Source organism: Petromyzon marinus, unplaced genomic scaffold (genome assembly GCF_048934315.1).
Source record: "Petromyzon marinus isolate PM22_M1 ecotype Great Lakes invasive population unplaced genomic scaffold, UKy_Petmar_22M1.pri1.0 PM_G_Scaffold_14, whole genome shotgun sequence".
Classification (NCBI taxonomy): Eukaryota; Metazoa; Chordata; class Hyperoartia; order Petromyzontiformes; family Petromyzontidae; genus Petromyzon; species Petromyzon marinus.
Window position 1 is genome coordinate 1,349,023 of NW_027422695.1, and position 23,009 is coordinate 1,372,031.

Sequence of the window (23,009 nt, forward strand, 5' to 3'; positions counted from 1 at the left end):
TTAGCATGCGCGCGCGTTTTAAAATAAAGTTCTGTTAAAATCCTGATGTACGATTTACCTCACGTGCGGTTCCACGTTACAAAACCATTGTGATCCTTATTCTTAGCTCTTTCGGTAAAGTCACGTTGAAGGGAAACAATAAAATAATAAAATATATACAAAACAATAAAAATTATCACGACGTTTCGTCCATAACACTGGGAATTTATCGGTGCCGGTATGAGGCGATCAGACATCTCCCTGCCTGTACTCACAGCTTTACATGTGCTTGTTTGAGAACAACGTTTTATTTTTCCTGGACTCACCTCGGCACATCATCGGTGTATTTTAAACATTGCCGTCACATAATCATTGTGACAATCGTGTTTATTTTCCATCGATTTCACCGCGTTAAATAACTAAGCTCTCAATGCAAGTGGAACGTTATTTTTTTTGTAATATTTTAAATGTCCTCTGTGTTTTTTTGTGTCTTTCAGAAGCAATTGCTCATCTGGAAAAAAAAATAAACATTTAAAGGACCTCGTTGTTGGTGAACATTTTTTTTGTTCAAGCAATTGCTATTACCGCCAGTCACGTGGGAAAATATTGTTTTGCAAGTGCAACGAAAGAGCCAAAGTAATCATCACGACGTGTCGCACGGAACCGTAACTGCCCTTGTTCTCGTGCAATAGCGGCGCAATGTCACACGCAGCGCGGCGATGTCAAGGCAGCAAGGAAACGCGGACCTACAACATCAGTGTCGTTGGACTTTCCGGGACCGAGAAGGAGAAGGGAAGCTGTGGAATAGGCAAGTCGTGCCTCAGCAGCAGGTTCTCAAGGCCAAGAGCGGATGACTATCACCACACGGAACACACTTCGATACTGAGCCAAGTTGATTTCGGCGGTCGGGTCGTGAATAACGACCACTACCTATACTGGGGCGGGGCAACGCGCACCGCTGACGGGGGACGAGAGTACGCCTTCAACGTCGTCGAACAAACCGAATTTGTTGACGACGCCACTTTCCAGCCACACAGGAGCTCCGACTCCCGGCATTACGTCAAACACGCGGCCGCCACCAGGCTCGCCTCGGCCGAAAAGCTCATGTACATTTGCACTGACCAACTGGGAGTCGAGCAAGATTTTGAGCAGTATCCAATGCCCGACGGTAAGCTGCACATTGACGGCTTCCTGGCGTGCTTCGATGTAAGCGTTTCCGCGCAGAGAACGCTGCAAGATCAGTTGAGGTTTCTGGAGGAGTTGGTGTCGCAACTTGTGAAATTAAAGAAGCCCATTTTGTTGGTTGCCACAAAGTGTGACGTGTTGGATGAGCAGCACCTGAAGGAACTTCGAGCGTTTGCCTCTGAGAAAAAAGTTCGCCTGCCGATAGTCGAGACGTCAGCAAGTGACAATGTGAATGTGTCGGCAGCATTTCTGACTCTTGGGCAGATGATTGACAAGCCGAAAGGAAAGCCAAAGTTGGTGCCGTTTGAGAAGGCCGCCAAGCAAGTCAAGGAACACCACCAAAGTGCCATTAAGGATTATAATTCTCGGTTGACAAAAATTGTCACAGACTACCGCGTGACCTGGCAGGTGACCGGCAAGCAACTGCATGACTGCCCGGAGTACGTCCAGCTTGTGGACTTGCTGGGTGCTAACAGGGCTGAAAGTTACTTTCGAGAACACATCACGCGTTTGAAGGCTGCACATATCGAAGGAAAGGTGGCACAATACATCAGCTCTCTGCCCGACGCTTTTAACTCATTGGTCCCTGACATCACGGACATTGTATCCCTCAGCTGGGACGAGGCTTTGCTGCTCTTGCGGAAGAAACCAGAGTTTGGATTGTGGTTTGTCGAGCTGTCCGATGGGGTTTGGACCGACAGCGGTCGCGTCAACGCCGTCGCCGACGGGCGTGTCCCTGTTGCGTTTTTGCGAGAGTTCGGCCCTTCGCATTTCCAAGCCCACGTGCGGAAATTGCAGGTGCTGAGGAAGAAGGAGGAAATGAAGGGAGCCCTTCGCGACACGTTGGAGAATTCTGGCGAGGTGTTGCCAGGGAGGCCGTGGGATGACGCACGGTCGTTCCTTATCGACGAGGAGGGCTCGCGGACGCCGTGCGGGCGAGGGCGCGTTTCAATCTACCGAGAGTGCCGAGGCAAGATGACGGATGAAGCGAAAGACGAATACCAGGAGCTGCTCCTCGAGCGCTCGGAAACGTTCGCCGGCGTGGACAGAAACGAAGCGTTTGACCGCAACGAGATAGCGGAGATTCACCAGGACCTGGAACGTGACGGTCGCCACGAGACGCTCAAGTGGGCGCCTGCCTTGAGAGATGCGCTGATCCTGAAACACGTGTTCTCTGTTCGTCACCCAACCAGGGAGTCTTGCTTCAGCAAAGATAAGTGCACTGACCTGCAAATTCCGCTGCTTCTCTCAAGTGCTATTCCCAAATTGGTAAGCAAACGTTCGGAATCTTTAATCAATTTTGACAGTGCGGATGCATTTGATGTCATAATATTCGGTAGAGATGGCCTCGCAAGCAAACTTTGCAGCGAAATCAAACAGCAATCGGCCGGAAATGAGTTCACGGTGAATGGGAAGGTTTATGAGTTGGAACTGAAAGCAATGGATGGAGATGTGACGGGCTTTGCAAACATCATGCAGAGTAACGTTTCTCAGCCCAGCGGATGTCTGTGTGCTTTCAACTCATTGAAATCGTTAAATTACATCGTAGACAGCCTAGGAAGAGTGAATTCTTGTGCTTCCTTCATAAAGAAGGATGGCCTCTCGAGCTGCATTCCTGTTGCTTTGATGCTGGCAAATCAGAAGGACGTTATAGACAGAAAGCTGCCTTTGCTACGGCAGCAAGCCCAGCAAGCGGCCGACAAGCTACAAGTCTCTTTTATCGATTGCCCTTCTGAGATGTCATCTCGAAAACAATTCCATGAAACACAGATCAAACGTGCCCTGAGTCAGATCGTGAATGCTTGCCAGAACACGACCCTTCTGCCCGACCCATTCAGCAGCCCAGAGTCTGGTGCGCCCGACGTGAACATCACCATGTGTCTGATGTGTGGAGACCCTTTCGACATTGGCACGGTCCTAACGCCCTTTCTGGAATTCTGCAGCAGTGGGCATCCTGCTGGCAACGACTGCATGAATCTAGAAATGTCTGTGGGAATGCAGAGCAGAAGGATCAAGGTTACCGTCATCTCTTACCACGCAGCAATGCTGAAGCGGGAAGAGCTCACCCATGGCTACGTTTTGGTGTATTCTGCCAAAAGAAAAGCTTCCTTTGCAATGCTTCGAGCATTCCTCTCCGACGTAACAGAGGCCATTCCGGTTCTGCTCGTGGCCATCACTGACAGCTCCGCAGAGTTTCTGGAAAATGCGCTGGCAAGAGAACTTTTCCCCGAGGGCAGCCGTATTGCGAATGAGATCGGAGCCGAGTCCATTGCCGCACCCGCACAGCCGCATTTTCACCGACAGAAGGAATATCTGAAGACGTTTTTCACCAAAGTTTTGGAGACGAAGGCTGTGGTTGAAGACGACTACAAGAGTGGCCGCACTTTGGAATCGCGCAACGAAACGCCGCGGCAGGCGTCATTGTCGTCATTGACGTCGCCACCCGAGAGCGACGATGACGAGGGCCAGCCTCGGTACGGCACAACGAGCGATGAAGCTCAGCTTATTCCAAGCACCACGCCCCGTGTAAAATCCACGGGGAATATGAATCCACTCACGTGCGCCAACATAATGAGCCAAGACATCGAGAGGACACGCAAGAAGTCGCTCCCTCCTCCGAAACCCAAACCCATTATGGAGAGGCCGCAGGTAAACAAATCGGAGCCCAAACTTCTCGAGAAGATAAACGGCAGCGTCCGCAAGGCACCCGTGAGACCTCAGGGCCCTCCGAAAGCTCCCGTGACGTCACCGGCGGACTCGGAGTCAACCGAGCTTCCGCCAGTGCAGGGTGGCGAGATGCGGTCGATGGCGAAGCCGTTTGGTCGTGCCAAACCGGCGGGGCCGAACGGAGACGGTGCCGACGGCGGCGGCCCGCTTGAGCGTAGGCCGAGAGTCCGGCGGCAGGCGAGGAGAAACCGCCCGTGCGGGTTCAAGTCCAGGAGAAAGCAGGCGGACCCCGCAGACGCAATCCGGCGGCACGCCGCGTGCCCCTCCGATGCCGGCGACTCCGAGCCGCTTCTGTTGCCCTCGGAGCGCGACCGTCCGGGCCTTGACAACCCCGCCGCGCAGTTCCATGACGAAGTATCCGGCGGCGGCGGCGGGACGAGAAGAGAGAAAGGTGCACAGGACGAGAGGGGAGGCGAGGCCAAAGTGAGTGGTGCGATGTTTTTGTTGTTGCGTCCCTCGTGAGATTTTCTTTCTCCCATCACACGCCGTACATTTCAGGGCTCATACCCATGACGTTGTATTTACTTGTGAAAAAAATGTTGCCTTGTCTAGTCACGGCAAATGCGAGGCAGTGTTGTGGTGGGCAGTTTCACAAATTGGACAACTTAAAAATGATTAAATTCATGCGGGGTGTCATTTTCAAGGCGATCAATATACATTTTTGTAAACGTGGTTTAATAATTAATTGATTGAATGATTTGCCGATTCAGTGAAAATGAACGTGCACCACGTGCTCGCCGCGCGACAGCCGCGAGGTCTAGCACGAGGAAGTAACATTATAAGGTGCCGTACCTCTTAACCTTCAACTATTTGGTCATCAGACCTCCCTTTAGAGAATGAATGGATGTGAGGCTACGAGGCAGGGGGAGACGTATTTTGCACTATTTTGCCAGTCGCAGGCGTTCGTCTCGCGGTAATGTTGCACGGTTCCATTCCCAGCACCGCTTCCCAGACTGCGTGCGCGAGGACTCGACCGGCGACGCGTGCGCGTGCGTGCGCACCCTCTCCCATTCCGCCAACCTGCAGTACTGCGAGTTCGCCGACACGGAGGTGATGAAACGCACCACCACCCCCCACCCACCCCCATCCCAACGGAGGCAGGCATTGGCACATATGCAAGACTGAGATCCCCCTTATAGCCACAATAGACGTTTGGGGCAAGCGGTGCTCGCGACCGCCTAATGAAGGCCGGCATGGCACGTGAGTGGGTGGGTGGGCCAGCGACACGCCCGGGCCGCCTTCAATGTCACCCCAGTGGTGATGTTTACACATTGTAGCGGGCACTTCTTTGAGGCTGAGTCAACTTCAAGACCTCGTCGGATATCCGCCAAGGTTTTTTGCTCACGAGTGGGAATTGAACTCGGGTCGCCGGGTTCGTGGCAGAGTGCGATAACCCGCTGCGCCAGCGCTCCCCACATAGGCATGCACACACTGCGCAAGAGGCGTAACAAGGCAACCTCACGCTTTGTCTAAGGGCAGTGCGATCTGCCTGGCGTTGGCAAATAGAGAAAGCCACAGATCCTGGCGCAGTGATCTTTTGGGTATCGCTGCGGTTATTCGCTCTTGACTCGCAATGAGGTTATACAATTATTTAGAACATCGTCCCTTCCAGGCCTGATGACATTAAAACTACGTTATTAAATTATTCCACCCTCCAATGTTTACCGAGACAGAGAGCTGCTCAGTGCTGGTTCGAATGGGGGAATTAACGACAACTTTTTTTTAACAGTGCAAGTAACATAACATGTTTTTAAGAGTGATTTTTTTTATTGTAGATCGCCAACTCTGAACACATTAAAATATCGTATTAAAGAAATTCTGCTCCGAGTTTCTAGTGCACCACATGGAAAGCGATGTGCCATTTGGAGGCGGTACAGCAAGTAGGTTAACAAGTTTAGCGATTAAGGATTCTCCCCTTGTGCGTCGGGGCTTTCTCCAGGCATTGCGGTTTCCTTTCAAGTGAAAAAAAAATCAATCATCTCAATTGGCCCAATGTTGTAAGCGGAACCTACTTTAATAAACAACAACGCGACGCTTGCGTCTGAGGCAGGTGACGTGGAAGTTGAATGGTGTGTGTGTGCGGTATTTGACGATGGCATGAAATGCCACATGGGCACGGCTGGAATATTGCCACCGACTTCCCAAGCACAGAGACGTACATGAAGAAGAAAGAGGCCTTCGTGGGCGAATGATTTTGAGCTCGCCGCTTAATGCAATGCAGCAATCCCCAAGCGCAGCGGCACGGCAGATTCCCCCCACTCCTCTTCTCCTGACGACGATTTGCTTGCTCGCGTTGCGATCGAAATGTCGCGATATATTTTTTTACACCATTGGAAACCTCATTTGCCAGTAACAAAATATGATAATTGTTTTATTTACCCATTTATCTGGCAACAAAACTGACGCCTTTTTTTGACAAGGAGTCATGTTTACATTGACCACAATACCTGCGGTCGGAACGCAAACACAAAACAACAACTCTGATAATGTATGTGGCACTGTCCTTGAAATTGATTGGTCCACACCCGAGACAGCTTTCTTTAGAGCCTCGTCTCACGTTGGTGTTGGACCAGAAGACGCCAAAAGGCGCACAACTCAAAGGCAATGCACCATCAGAGTATGAGAGCTCGGGGTAAGCATTTACACAACATTGGAAACCTCATTTGCCAGTAACAAAATATGATAATTGTTTTTTTACCCTTTTATCTTGCGTTCCGACCGTAGGTATTGTGGTCAATGTAAACATGATTCCTCGTAAAAAAAAGGTGTCAGTTTTGTTGCCAGATAAAAGGGTAAAAAAAACAATTATATATTTTTTTGTTCACTTAATTTTTTTTATTATTTTATCGTTCTACCCGTGTCGACTTTACCGAAAGACCCGAAGAATATTTGTCTGCACCTCCTCGCTGCCCCCCCCCCCCCCACCCACAGGAGTTTGTCCGAGTCTACAACACGACCGGCGACTCGGATCGGCTGACCGACGTCGCCGGGGGCATCGACCCCCCCGTCGCTCATGAACCAGCGGCTCATCGCGCTCCGGCCGGCGTGCCGCGGCCCCGGTGGCCGCACGCCCGGGGAGCTCGACCCGGGGTGAGAGTTTCGATTTGAAGCTTTCGTGACTGCGAGGATTCATCTTCTTTGGTTCTTTCGGTAAAGTCACCACCACCACGTAGAATGAGAATAAAATAATAAATTGATAAAATAAAATAACACAATAATATTCTCACGACGTTTCGGCCACAACACAAGCGGCCTTCATCAGGTGAAGGGACGAGACTGTCTGGAGGACAGCGCTGGAGCGAACACAGCCACGCTCAGATCGCGACCTTTAAGCTCTTAGAGTCGCAGCAACTCTTCAGAAAGGTGAGAGACTCGATTAGTTGAGCCTTCTTATCCCGGAGTCTGTTGAATGATCTTAAGGTTGTGTGGAATCCCTCCCCGTAGAGGCGGTTAAATTTCGATTTAAAGCTTTCGTGACTGCAAGGATTCATCTTCTTTGGTTCTTTCGGTAAAGTCACCACCACGTAGAATGAGAATAAAATAATAAATTGATAAAATAAAATAACACAATAAAAATTCTCACGACGTTTCGGCCATAACATAAGCGGCCTTCATCACCGGGGTGAGAGGTCGCGGCGACGAGCGGAGGTGACCCCCTCCCACCGAGCTTTGAGCCGTTCTCGGTTGGGTTGACGGAACCAGCGTGGGTCAAGATGAAGCTGTTGGGGCTTGGGATAAATAAAGTGGCATCTTGTTTGACTTCAAAGCAAGAGGGGCTCTTGGCCAGGATGACGTAGGATGATAGCATTCGCACAAGACTTGATTGATGGAATGGCACCCAAAGGAGAAAACGCTCCCCTTTAGCAGTGACCGTGGAGCCAGATGGAGATGATCTCATGCGCAGGAGCGCAGTTCTGGCATTGCAGGATTATGAAGGATCGGTTAGCCGTGGGAGGGGAGACCATTTAGAACACGGCCGATCGCGACGTATTCGCGTTTTTTCAAATGCAGCCGGTCTTAAATTAATTCAGAGATCGTCACCCCGGCAGAAAGTCAAAAATCAATCTTAAAACAAGGCCACCAAAAGTATCGCGAGCCTCGCGGCTCTCACGGCGTCTTCTTTGGTTATTTTGGTAAAGTCACCTCGTAGAATGAGAATAAAATAATAAGTTAATAAAATAAAGTAACACAATAAAATTCTCACGACGTTTCGGCCACAACACAAGTGGCCTTCTTCATGTGAAAGGAACGGACCTGTCGGGACGACAGAGCCTCAACTTCAGCACCATGGATAGCTACGAGCCCCGTTCAGACGGACGAGTTCATAGCTCGTTGCTATCCGTGGTGCTAAAGTTGAGGCTTTGTCAGGTCTGTTCCCTTCACCTGAAGAAGGCCACTTGTGTTGTGGCTGAAACGTCGCGAGAATTTACTTATTTTATTATTTTATTCTCATTCTACGTGGTTATTTTACCGAAAGAACCAAAGAAGATGAATCCTTGCAGTCACGAAAGCTTTAAATCGAAATTCTCACAGCGATTGGTGGGGTTTGTCGTTCTCCTCGATGCAGCTTCGAGTTCGGCCCGGCGGCCGTTTCTCCGGGGAAACCTTTCGCCCGGAGGACGCCGCCGACGACGCCGCCGCCGCCGCCTCCACGCCTCCTCTGACACGGGCGGTCCACTCGGCGTTGCCCTCGGTGATACCCCCCCGATCCACGCCGAACTGGGGGAATGCACAGGTGTGAATGCCGATTGTTTTGTTGTTGTCGTTGTAGTTGGTGTGTGCGCGTGTGTGCCAGTTGTTTTGTTAATGTTATTCACGTGTTCACTTTTAACTGAGCCCCCACGTGCCAAGTGCCGCGCACGGTTTCCCACGTCTCGCCTTGCCTCGGCCAAGTCGCCGGCCATAAGTCAATTGGAAGCTTTGTGATGTATCGTTGTAGTTCAACCGAATTGGTCCACAGCTGCAGCAGATTTCACTGTGGCTGGCACGTCTACACAGCTCATCGGGCTCGCGCTGAGCAATGTCTCGTCACGCTCCAAGTGCCATTAGACGCTCTCTGTTACAAGTGAACACATTCTCCTGCGGAGGGAGCGAGCTGGTAGTAGGAACGTTGGGTAGCTCGGTCAATGTCCAGGGTCAACGGCGGCACCACCACGTGGTGCTTTCAGCACAACATGCCCAACTGTGAGGGTGGGCACAGGCCGGTGTGAGTATGTGAAACGTTGAGTTTTATAAGGGCACCACGGGGTGACCAGCCCCTACCCACCCAGCCCCTCCCCTCCCTACCCTCCCCACCCAGCCACTCCCCACCCTCCCTCCCCACCCAGCCCCTCCCCTCCCCACCCTGCCCCTCCCCACCCAGCCCCTCCTCACCCTCCCCTCCCCACTCAGCCCCACCCCTCCCATTTGTGGATGCACGACGGACTGACACAACAATAATCCCCTGTGGGCTGGTGGTGTAATAACCAGGATGTTCCTACACAGTTTTATTTCTGCAGTACTAGAAGACACTTATGTCTAACGAGAAGCATTAGTCCCGATATAACGTGTTAATTTACCAATGATTTCTATAACCTGTGGATGTTAAAAAATCCTGTTGTGTTGCACACAGTGGCTACATTTTTGAGTCCCGATTCATTCATCACAGTGAATCGATCAGTTTTCTAAATGTAGAGGGCCGCGATTTGATTCGAAAATAAAGTTTTTGTCTTCTTTCATTTACCTTACTCGTTTGTGTCGTTGCTTTTTCTGCCTCCAATTTGCAGTTTTTGTCCACTCGATCAGCCTCAGTGTGACGTGAGCGTATCGTTGGCGTGCATCAAATAGTTGGTTCTGACACTCGCGACGCCTTGCATCGGTGAGCGTCTGCAGTTTGCTGCTCTCCTATCTCGGCCCTCTGCTCTCGTGCCCGTGTCCATCACCTGCCACTCATCCACCCTGCACATGTTTTGCCCCCGCGAACTGCAACATCCTCTGCCGTCCAGAGTTGGCACCGCATTGGCAATATCCTCTTGTGACTTGGCAGCCTGGAGGTAGAACCAATAAGACCATTGGAGCCTCCTTTGGCAGGAGCAAAAATATGATGATTGTTTTTTTACCCTTTTATCTGGCAACAAAACTGACACCTTTTTTACAAGGAGTCATGTTCACATTGACCACAATACCTGCAGTCGGAACACAAACACAAAACAACAACTCTGATAATGTATTGGCACTGTCCTTGAAATTGATTGCTCCACACCCTTTTATCTGGCAACAAAACTGACACCTTTTTGACAATGAGTCGTGTTTGTATTATTATCGAGAACCAATGGACTTGAGCTCCCCTTCACTCACACTCCATGTGGACAGGTTGATATGACCCCCAGCTGACTTAAATTTTACACTGAAAAAGTACGTATTATTATGGTCTATGACAATAAAAGATACATTTGACTCGTAAATAATATCCGCAGTACATAAAATATAAAATGTACTAAGGGGTATATTCTGAGCTCTTTCGGTAAAGTCACATTGAAGGGAAACAAAAAATATATATAAAACAATAAAAATTCTCACGACGTTTCAACCGTAACACCATAACACACCTAATGATGACCGTTTGTGTTATGGTCGAAATGTCGTGAGAATTTTTATTGTTATATATATTTCATTATTTTATTGTTTCCCTTCAACGTGACTTTATATATATTTATTATTTTATTGTTTCCCTTCAACGTGACTTTACCGAAAGAGCTAAGAATATGAATCACTGCAGTCACGAAAGCTTTAAATCAAAGTACTAAGGGGTAACCTGAGTTAACCCCTGGCCTACAGCACCTCCACGTAATCGATGCAGACTCTTGACCACCATCTGCAGCGTGGAAATCCCCACCTACCAACCCACATTGCAAATGGCGGCGTTGCTTATGCTCGCGATAATTTGCACGATTCTATATTCAAAAGTTCACACTTTACGCTTTTACAAAAGCCCGCTTGGATGACCCCCGTTGAGACGGGGGCGGCTTGCTGAGGAACTGAGAGGTAAGTGAAGCACGTGGCGTGTGAACGGGCGCCTTCCAGGAACTTGTGAAGGCGCCCGAGGGGGCAGTGGATTGTGCATTCAAGCACGGAGGACGGGAACACCAATCTCTCAAGCTCAAAACGAAATCTCGACTTCTCCTCGCTCCAAACAACTTGGCCCCCATCACGCACCTCGGCTGTTCGGACGGGGGCGATGAGACGGAGCGGCGCCTCATCTCCACACGGCGAGCACGGCAAAGCGGGTTCCGGTTTTCTCACGTCGGAGAGACGTTCGCATTGTCCGCCGCCAACGAAGCTTTTAATTCGAAAACCCCCGTTTGTGAACGGAGCGTGGCGTGTACGAACGGCAAACAAGCGACGTGTCCCTCGCGAGTTCGCGCGAAGATTGACGAGTTGCGACAATCTGCGAGATGTGCCAGCGCTTGATAAGTAAGAAAATGCATTTTGCTCACGTTGAGGGAACGAACCTTGGCCTAACGAAAAATTCGACTGTTAACGTTTTGCCGATTGTTGCACGCCTGTGAATTCACAGACTCCTCAATCCGTAGCGACGTTGGTATGGCTCGTCGAGTAAGTCATGCCACCTCTAGTCACCCAGGAATGTCTGTCCTTAACGCCCGTGACGTCACTCCACATGGACCAGCCCCCCTCTCAATAATGAACAGGTTACAGCCTCCACGTGGACCCGCCCCTCATTAATAATCATGAGCAGGTGACGTCACTCCACATGGACCAGCCCCCCGCCATTAATAATTAGTGGGTGACGTCACCCGACATGGGGAGGGGCGAGGCGCCTCCTCCCCCCCCTCCCTCCCCCCTCTCCCCCTTATCTTCCCTCCCTCTCCTCTCCCCCTCCCTCCCCCTCTCCCCCCTCCCTCTCCTCCCTCTCCTCTCCCCCCTCCGTCCCCCCACTCCCCCCTCCCCCCTCTATGTTTTTTTCTCCCCCCTCTCCCACGCTAAACCTTCATTTCAAACATCAAAAACCACAACGCAACATTCAATACAAAGAGACACTTGACCGTCGTTTTACCAACCAATTCGTTGACTTTTATTGAACGCAAACAAGAACAGACGGAGACTCATAAACTCACCACACAGAGACTCATAGACTCACCACACAGAGACCCACAGACTCACCACACACACAGACCCATAGACTCACCACACAGAGACCCACAGACTCACCACACAGATACCCATAGACTCACCACACAGAGACCCATAGACTCACCACACAGAGACCCATAGACTCACCACACAGAGACCCATAGACTCACCACACACAGAGACCCACAGACTCACCACACAGAGACCCATAGACTCACCACACACAGAGACCCACAGACTCACCACACAGAGACCCATAGACTCACCACACACAGAGACCCACAGACTCACCACACAGAGACCCATAGACTCACCACACAGAGACCCATAGACTCACCACACACAGAGACCCACAGACTCACCACACAGAGACCCATAGACTCACCACACACAGAGACCCATAAATTCACCACACACAGAGACCCATAGACTCACCACACACAGAGACCCATAGACTCACCACACACAGAGACCCACAGACTCACCACACAGGGACCCATAGACTCACCACACACAGAGACCCATAGACTCACCACACACAGAGACCCATAGACTCACCACACACAGAGACCCATAGACTCACCACACAGAGACCCATAGACTCACCACACAGATACCCATAGACTCACCACACACAGAGACCCATAGACTCACCACACAGAGACCCATAGACTCACCACACACAGAGACCCATAGACTCACAACACAGAGACCCATAGACTCATCACACAGAGACCCATAGACTCACCACACACAGAGACCCATAGACTCACCACACACAGAGACCCACAGACTCACCACACACAGAGACCCATAGACTCACCACACAGAGACCCATAGACTCACCACACAGAGACCCACAGACTCACCACACAGAGACCCATAGACTCACCACACACAGAGGCCCACAGACTCACCACACAGAGATCCATAGACTCACCACACAGAGACCCATAGACTCACCACACAGAGACCCATAGACTCACCACACAGAGACCCATAGCTTCACCACACACAGAGACCCATAGACTCACCACACACCCATAGACTCCCCACACAGAGACCCATAGACTCACCACACACAGAGACCCATAGACTCACCAAACACAGAGACCCATAGACTCACCACACAGAGACCCATAGACTCACAACACAGAGACCCATAGACTCATCACACAGAGACCCATAGACTCACCACACAGAGACCCATAGACTCACCACACAGAGACCCATAGACTCACCACACAGAGACCCATAGACTCACCACACAGAGACCCATAGACTCACCACACACAGAGACCCATAGACTTACCACACACAGAGACCCATAGACTCACCACACAGAGACCCATAGACTCACCACACACAGAGACCCATAGACTCACCACACACAGAGACCCATAGACTCACCACACAGAGACCCATAGACTCACAACACAGAGACCCATAGACTCATCACACAGAGACCCATAGACTCACCACACAGAGACCCACAGACTCATCACACAGAGACCCACAGACTCACCACACAGAGACCCATAGACTCATCACATAGAGACCCATAGACTCACCACACAGAGACCCATAGACTCACCACACACAGAGACCCACAGACTCACCACACAGAGACCCATAGACTCACCACACAGAGACCCAGACTCACCACACAGATACCCATAGACTCACCACACACAGAGACCCATAGACTCACCACACACAGAGACCCATAGACTCACCACACACAGAGACCCATAGACTCACCACACAGAGACCCATAGACTCACCACACAGAGACCCATAGACTCACCACACACAGAGACCCATAGACTCACCACACAGAGACCCATAGACTCACCACACAGAGACCCATAGACTCACCACACAGAGACCCATAGACTCACCACACAGAGACCCATAGACTCACCACACAGAGACCCACAGACTCACGGCGGTCACGACCCCACCACCCAGAAGGTGGCCGAGGGCGGCCTCTGTGATTGGCCCCTCGCGGGCCTCTTGAGGAAGTGAGCCACCTGCCAGCGGCTCGTCGTCCGCCCGCCGTTCTTGGCGCGCCCGCTCTGGTCGAAGGCGGCGTAGCGCTCTGGCAGCAGGGCGCACCGCAGCGCCGTGTAATGGTTCCCAAGGTAGAGCTCGCTGAAGACGCAGCCTCGGTAGCGCCCGGACAGCTGCCCACGATGAGCGGGGCGGGGGGGGGTTAGGGCGTGGGTGGGTGGGTGGGTGAGTGGGTGGGTGGGTGAGTGGGTGGGTGAGTGAGTGGGTGTGTTGTATATGAGCCTTTTCAAAAATTGATATTAACAATAATATTTGCGTTATATATATATTTTTTAACAATAAAAAAAAATAATCAATAAAACCCGTAAGCCAGGCACACGAAAAACCAGATGTCGATCATAAACAGACCATTAAAAAATAAAGAAATAATAAAACTCTCGAGGCGAGGATGTTAGCAGCTATCTGCGAAGATCTCCAGATGAACAAGAGTTTGATGTGCCCTAAGGGAGGTCACGCAGAGGGAAGCCCTCCGCAAGCCAGAAACGAGGACGCCCACGGGTTAAACCATATATATTTTTTCCTTTGTCATTAAAACAACGGTTTGAATTTAAAATGCAATAACAAGAATAAGCTAAAGTTAGCGGTCCTCGCGCCCACTCCAATCAAGACCAGGCCACAAGATACATCAGTGAATTATTATCCAATAATTAATTCGCTATCAAATGATTTTCACCTTTAATACTTTTACTGTTAAAACAAAGCTTGGAGACAAAATACCGAGTCACATCAAAGGTTATCGAGAAGGAATGAGGCGAACGGGCAAACTTACGAAAGAGTTTAAACAATATCCCAAGCAACCCCGACCACCTTTGTCTCTCTCACAGCGTGGAGAAGCAGGAATTACACCTTATCACAAGGGGCCATCTGGAAAAGCCAGCCGGGTTTGATGAGGAGACACACCCCACCCCACACACGGCAACCAGGAAAACAAAGTTTTAAAGAAAATTGCAATATAACATTAATAATACCGTGTTAACCTTAAACGATATTCCATTATAGAACCTTACAGAACCAAGGGATATGGATTCCAACAATCTGGAAATGGACCTCTTAAACTCAGGATGAAAATTATTTTTCTTTCTAATAACTCCATCATATCAATGCGAACCTCGGTAACCTGATAGGGGTGTCGGGAGGACGTAGTTACAAACACGAGTCTTCGCGAACATGGGACCAAATTGTATTTGAGAAATATAAAGTCGAAAGTATAAAGAGATAGGCACTCCCGACCACCTTTGTCTCTCCCGAAGAGCGCGAGAGAGGAATTTCACGCCAGGGCAAACAGATCGTTATCGCAGGAGCCATCTGTACACACACACACTAACTCACACACACACACCCCGACCCCCCCTTTTCCACTGCGCAGAGAGAATTGTCTTTGAATATAACGGTCAGCCGCATTTTCAGTTCAGTGAAGTCAAGAGTCAAGACAGATCAGCGAGTCAAGACGTCCACAGGACGAGCAGTCGCATGGAGCGGCTGGCTCCGAGCCTCGCTGAGTAGCGAAGATCGCTGAGTCGCGATGTATCAACAAAAGTGAGTCATACAGCATTGGAGAGAAACTGCTATCAGCGAACCAGCACGGGCGCGTTCGCGCACTTCAACAGAGAGATTACGTGCGACTCAACTCACTCAACTGAAGAAAAAGCTTGGCCAGCCGCCAACAAAGTATCAGCGAATCAGCGCTGAGAGCGCTCGAGCATCTCCACAAAGAAAGCACGTGCAACGTGGCTCAACCAGCAGTGGAAAAGCACGAGCAGCCGCCAACAACTTCAGCAAACCAGTGACCAAGCGTGTGCGACTTGAGTCATACAGCAGTGGAGGAAACCTGCTGTCAGAGAGCCGCCAACAACCTCAACAAAGAGAGCGCGTGCGACTCGGCACACTCAGCAGAAGAAAAACTTGACCTGTCGCCCGTGAGCGCAGCGTCAGATACTACAGCAGCGGAAAGAGCGCGCACCGGCGCAGCTCATCCAGCAATGGAGGAAACTGCTGTCAGCGAATCAGCACGGGCGCGTTCGCGCATCTTCAAGGAGAAAGAGCGCGGCCAGCAACGCCAAGCAAGAGCGTGCAGCAGCTCAGCCAGCAGTGGAGAGAAACTGCTATCAGCGAACCAGCACGGGCACGTTCGCGCATCTTCAAGGAGAGGGAGCGTGCGCCACCAGCGTGCCATCAGCACCAGCATCAGCACCAGCGCGTACCAACAGCACGCCACCAGCGTGCCACCAGCACCAGCGCGTGCCAACAGCGTGCCACCAGCGTGCTACAGCGCGCAACTTCGCGTCACCAGGGCTGAGAGGGAAGCGGCCCCGCACTCAACACCCATCGGTGCGACGACGGCGAGCGTCGTGCTGACTCATCCAGCCAGCGGTGGACAGAAACTGGCAGTCGTTCGTATGCCCCTCCCCCACACACCCTCCTCACTCCCCCACCGCTACACAACGAACAAACATTTTTTTTGACAAGGAAATCAACCTAGGTGTTTGCTCAACGCAAGAAATCAACAACCCTCCCATTAAACATACAAGACTCATGATAACTGCGTCAACTATTAGCTGATAACGAAAAACATCGCCACCCATTGAGTCGCGTTGAGAAGTCGATTAGAAATACTTGAGTCGTTCGTTAATATTTTTCTTTCTACATAATCTTGCTGGTATACACGAATGAAATAACGAATTCAAACGCATATTTGTGCCTCCAAGAATAATACTGGTTGGAGTGCCCTTTCAACGAGTAGCGTTGCATAATAATCAGTCATCCTATTGTTAACGTGACAATAATTGCATTAAGGGCCGCGCATGATCAATGACCGAATGCTGTGTTGTGTGACAATTCAAGTAACGAAGCATTGCGGCCATCGAGTGGTGTTGATAAGGCAATTAGAAGTATTTCAGTCGAACGCTTTAAATTCATAATCGTTATGAATCAATGAACGAACATCAACGTGGTACTGTGCTGACGATTTCAAGCATAATAACTTCGCACATCAGAATGTATTAAGGATTGGATACGAATCAAAGACCAAGTGCCGTGTTGTGTAACAATTCAAGTATACGAGTTTGCATATTATAAAGTTAAGGTTTGATAGAATAGTTCGCATGTTTTTAATCTCTCTCTCAACAACCGATCGATTGCGTTACGCGTCGGGAATTAACCACAGGTGCCGCTATCGAGGTGAAACAACGCAATCGTGATGGTATCATGTTAACGCTGTGTTGAAATTCCAAAATCCCGAGATTGAGTTTTCATATTATCCAAAAATTAAAGTTAGCTAGAAATAAAATTGATTAAAGCAGGTTTGTGTGTGATTCTTCCTGAAATTCTGCATAATATTGTTCTGCGTATGAGATCTGAATCCTGGGGACCTATCATAAGCACACTATCACCACACATAATCCATAACACACATAATTCGTAATGTTCAATCGAGAGTAATCGTATCCTTATCGATAATACGGAATTAAAGAGCAGAGTCGAATCGACTCTCTCTCATTCACGCTCACAACGCCTGCGTTACTGCATACGATTAATTGTGTTATTCCAATTCATAACACAATCCTCGTCACCGAGGCTCGACCTGATAATCCATAACGACCTGCATTATCATAACCACGCCCACTCGCATAAATTAATACGATTATCTCTCGAATCAGCATAATTTATGCGCATAATTACACTGATTAACATAATTTCGGATAAATTATGCAAATCTCAAATTTCATTTAATTTTCATTATTTTCATCAATTTTCATAACACCTATATATCCAACAATGCGCAGTCTGCTAAACGGCAGATGTAAAACATAACGTTGTGTCATTCACAACGCATGTTGGTGTCACGGTCAAAATTGGGGCAATTCCAAACATTATCTAGCACCCCCTGTACCAACGACGGAGGTGCAGGGACAGACGCTCGATTACGTTGGAATCGATCTGCAGACGGCCAGCAGCTCCGTGTCGCCTTATCTCGATCCCGCAATCCCAAACAGGTGAAAGTCCGCATCGAACCGAACCCCCGGCAAGGCCGCCTACTTAACGACGAGAGAAAATTCGCACGAAATGTCCTTCTCAACGAAGCCTTCCGGATGTAATATGAAATAAGCTTTTAATGAAGAAATAACAATAATCTAATTCAAAACACAACACGATTCAAAGACGTTTCATTTTAAAACTTTAAAACGGAGCACGGGGCGCTTGCGTGAATGCGTCCTTCGTGTGCCGTAAATGTTGTGACTTTCCTGGCCGAAGGCCCTAAAATGCTTGGACCCTCATTGGTGCACAGCGACTCACCTGCAACAGTGGAGCTTGCTTCAACCGATAGGTAACGAACATCCAGACGTGAATCAGCAAGGTGCATTTCTAGTCCTAGTTAGACAAAATCTACGTCAACACGTAAGACAAAACTACAATTCGTGTTGTAGAGAATGTACCTCCTCCTATACGTGTAACTTTCAAATGGTATGCCTTGTAACTGATGAATGATCCGAGCGTGCTCCCTATTACGAAGACAATGAGTTGCTCCAGAGGCAGACGCTTCGTGAAACACAAAAGTACCCTTTGACCTGTATCACAAGAACAACGGGTCTCACCTGAATTCTCTTTAAAGGTTACTTTCAAACACACACACACACTTTGTCCTAACATCACTTATTCAATGTTTGACCCTCAGACAAAATGTTACATGCACACGCACAATCAGAAAAGTATTCATTCTAAATTATTGGCAGGCATTTGAACAAAATTGAATTACTGCAGTGAAATAGACTGCATCAGGTTACATCGTATTAACAAGAAGCTGTTTTTAAAAAAATATGCACCGTCTGCTGAACAGTGTATGTACAACGTACTATTGCCATTTGCACACTGGCGTCTCGGTCAAAATTGATAACATTCTAAACATTACCTACAAAGTCACGTAGAAGGGAAATAATAAGATAATAAATTAATCAAATAAAATTCTCACGCCGTTCGCAAGCAGCCGAAACGTCGTGAGAATTTTATTGGTTAATTTTTATTATCTTATTATTTCCCTTCTACGTGACTTTACCGAAAAAACCAAGAAGATGAATCCCTGCAGTCACGAAAGCTTTAAATCGAAAAATTACCTACAAACTCCACAACTAAGATGCCACATCAATCATCGCCCCCTACTGACAGGCTCTTGTTCACATGCAGGCCGGTGCAGGGCCACCACCTTGTGCCATACAGGGGCAGCTGCTACTTGGGGATGCTCTTCGAGTGTTTGAAACGGGATACAAAATTCCGAGTTGCTGAGGCAATCTTGATTTGAAGTTTGTGACTGCAGGGATCCATACTCCTTGGTTCTTTCGGTAAAGTCACGTAGGGGCGATTAAGCAGGCACCATATAAATGCAATTGATAAAATAGTGAATGCTTGGGAGCTTATTGGCTCTCGCTCCTGGTTAGAGATATCCCCAATCCACAGGTCCACAAAGACTGGCCGCTCTTACTCTGCAGGTTGAACCTAGGAATTGAGTGTTCAACTTCACATTCTTGTCATTAAAGGCCTGTGACAAAGGTGCATCTATTGTAGCGACATCGTCTCTGGCTTACACATCTACCGGGTCTCCACTTGACTTTGTATTGTCTCGGAGGAAGTCCACCCACACCTCCACTTCCACAAACTGCTGGGAGTTTCCTGGCTCTGCCTCACAGTCAGAATTCTCCTCCTGCTTCACGTTGCCTCCATTAATGTGAAGGTCCCATTTTGGAGTTGAATCTTCATCTTCACATTTCACCTTCACTTCTTCGCTCTTCACCATCACTTCTTCACATTTCACCTTCACTTCTTCACTCTTCACCATCACTTCCCTCTTCACCATCACCTCTTCATATTTCACCTCGATACCTTTAAAAGTGTCCAAGCTGGGATTTTCTTCCGGTTCTTGTTTCATGAGGGATGGGCTTATTGTGGCACTTTGACTTTCACAAGCTGATTTCAGACTCCACTCCTTGTGGATCTTCTGATGCTTCTGTGTTCTCTGGTGTACTTGAAGATTTGATGAATTTGCAAATGCCTTCCCGCACACACTGCACTTGAAGGGTTTCTCTCCCGTGTGTGTCCTCTGGTGTATTACAAGAGCAGATGACTGTGAAAATGTCTTCCCACACACAGTGCACTTGAAGGGTTTCTCTTCCGTGTGCGTTCTCTGGTGTATTACAAGAGTACATGAATGTGCAAACGCCCTCCCACACACACTGCACCTGAAGGGTTTATCTCCCGTGTGTGTTCTCTGGTGTTCTACAAGATTAGATGAACGTGCAAACGCCTTCGCGCACACACTGCACCTGAAGGGTTTCTCTCCTGTGTGTGTCCTCTGGTGTATTACAAGAGTAGATGACTGTGCAAACGCCTTTCCACACACACTGCACTTGAAGGGTTTCTCTCCCATGTGTGTTCTCTGGTGTACTTCAAGATTTGATGAACGTGCAAACGCCTTCCCACACACACTGCACCTGAAGGGTTTATCTCCCGTGTGTGTCCTCTGGTGTGCTACAAGAGTAGATGAATGTGCAAACGCCTTCCCACACACACTGCACTTGAAGGGTTTCTCTCCCGTGTGTGTTCTCTGGTGTGCTACAAGAGTAGATGAATGTGCAAACGCCTTCCCACACACACTGCACCTGAAGGGTTTCTCTCCCGTGTGAGTTCTCTCGTGCCGTGTCAAATTTCCAGTCCGATCCGTGCTGTATGCACGCTGGTCGCATTGTTGACTTGTCCTACCGAGCTGCGCTGAGTGCATTTGCTCCATCAGACCAATTCTGCGGAGGAAGCGTCAGAGGAAGTGTCAGCTGCAGACAGAAAAAAATAATATCCACACCATCTACATGTCAGTATCGATGCACAGAGGAAAGCATATATACACAGTAACACGTGACTTACACGTCTATACTTATTCATATATTCATGATATAGTGGAAAAGTGTCCCAAATTCATCACACGGGCTGTTATGGCACACACTGAGAGGGCAAATGGTCATAAACATGCCTGGAAGCCCTCGAATCTTCAAAATGAATGTTCACCCAAAACTCCGAGCACACAATTTCGGCTGTCTGGCTACAAAAGAAATATTTATGAGAGCTAAATTCAGCTGACATAGCAAAGGGTGTTGAAAACAATACTATTTGTGTTAGGCAGAAATGCATAAATTAACGTTCAATCGCAACTTAGAGGTGTGAATCCAGGCTCAGATGTCCTTAAATGCTGGGATGAACAGTTCCGACTTCAGCTGCATGTGTGTGCTGTTAACTTCCTGTTTCCATTCATATAAAGAGTTCCAGAGGAAAACAAAAGTAAACTATTGTTACGCTATAACCTCCATGTTCAACAGAGTGAATAGACTTTACTGCAAACACAAACTGTACACTGTCACTGGGTAAACAGGCGGTGGCGTGTCTAGAATCACGCCTGGCCACCTTCATCTGCTTGGCATGAATGCTTCCTCACTCCACCAAGTAATGAATTGAGGATCAACGAACATAGCTGAGGCTAACTGGAGTTTGCGTGTCTCTCTCCGTGGTGAGATGTTAACTACCTCATCTGGTATACAGGAAGTCGTGGGTTCGATCCCGACCCTGACGCCTGCTGTATATTTGGAGTTTGCGCGTATATCCGTTTAGCGTCTTTGACCGATAGACATTGACACACGTATTCTTGTTTCTTTCGGTAAAGTTACGTAGATAGAAAATAACAATAACAGATAATACAATTACATTAAATAAAGACCACTTGTGTTGCGATCAAAACGACGTGAGTTTTTTGCTTTATTTGGAATTATTCATTTATTTTATTATTTTTTATTTAAATTTCTATCTACGTGACTTTACCGAAAGAACCAAGAATATTAATTCCTGCAGTCACCAAAGTTTTAAGTCAAAACATTCACACACGTTGACAAAGCCTCACCTTGTGTTGTTGTGGGCAGGTCGCTTCTGATAACAAGAGCGGTATAGCAGCTCAAGCGGGCTTGACCTGGTAACAAAAGAACGAAAATAAAAACTGCGTGAATATTTACAATAAAACAAAGTTACAAAGTGGCGAGCCGGGTGAAGACAAATTAAACTTAAGCGAGATAATTAAAGTGAACGCAATCAGGCGAGGGCAGGAGGCAAGGCCCCGCGTGGCTAGGCCCCGCGTTGTAAAGTTCCAACCTGGACGTCGATTCCCATGCTCGCTGCTACTCAACTGACATCCCTACGAGAGAGGCTCTACCTTGGTAAACAACAACAACCACCACGACCACCACCATGAGAATTTCTCACCTCGGATTTCAGTGCAAGCGCGGATCGGCAGCCTCCTGTTACCTCGCGACATCACGCGTGTAAGCAGGTAACATGACGTCACTTCCGCAGTAAGGGACACGCCCCTCCCACAATGAGCCGCTCTGTAACTGAATAAATTATGTTAATGAACCCGGCCCATATGTCGAGTGATGGGGCGTGGCTGCTGAACCCGTCGCAATAAACACTCGACGGCTTCAAATACATTATGTTAATGAACCGCCAGTCACTCGGCGTAGCTTTGCCCAAATAAGGATTGCCACTGGATTGATATCGGCAGTAACCCAAGCGGAGGTGACGTCACGCTCAAGAGTGCCGTGGACGGGGTTGGGGGAGTGTGAATACCTTGGTGACATGACGTCACTAGCGAGGTACACCTCCAGCTGGCACTTCATGCCGATGAGGTCATGGGGATGGAGTTTAAGTTGATTTAGATTAATTTTCCATTGCCCCCTCCCTTGAGTGCGTGAACTCAGCAACAACAACGTGGACATTATTGTGTATACGTACACACTGTGTACACTTTGAGGCCACGTGAAGCGTCAAAGGCTCGCTGGAAGGAGGAAGTCGCGTGACAGTCTCAGCAGTTGCGATGGGTTAACTGACGGATG

General features: G+C 48.8%; 2 protein-coding genes across 2 annotated transcripts in view; one reads left to right on the plus strand and one right to left on the minus strand.

Moving 5' to 3' along the window:
• Positions 1 to 488: 488 nt before the first annotated feature.
• On the plus strand, positions 489 to 9,606 carry LOC142910193 (rho GTPase-activating protein 5-like). Its single transcript, XM_076059879.1, has 4 exons — positions 489 to 4,314; positions 4,831 to 4,941; positions 6,823 to 6,981; positions 8,459 to 9,606. The coding sequence occupies exons 1-4, from the start codon at positions 679 to 681 to the stop codon at positions 8,630 to 8,632; spliced, it is 4,080 nt and encodes a 1,359-aa protein (XP_075915994.1). The 5' UTR covers positions 489 to 678; the 3' UTR covers positions 8,633 to 9,606.
• A 4,367-nt stretch (positions 9,607 to 13,973) lies between these two features.
• Positions 13,974 to 23,009, minus strand: part of LOC142910239 (protein Wnt-5b-like) — a 34,640-nt gene continuing 25,604 nt past the window's right edge. The window contains exon 4 of the mRNA XM_076059945.1: positions 13,974 to 14,207. Coding sequence (XP_075916060.1) covers positions 13,974 to 14,207 — 234 coding nt within the window. The remainder of the gene's footprint in view (positions 14,208 to 23,009) is intronic.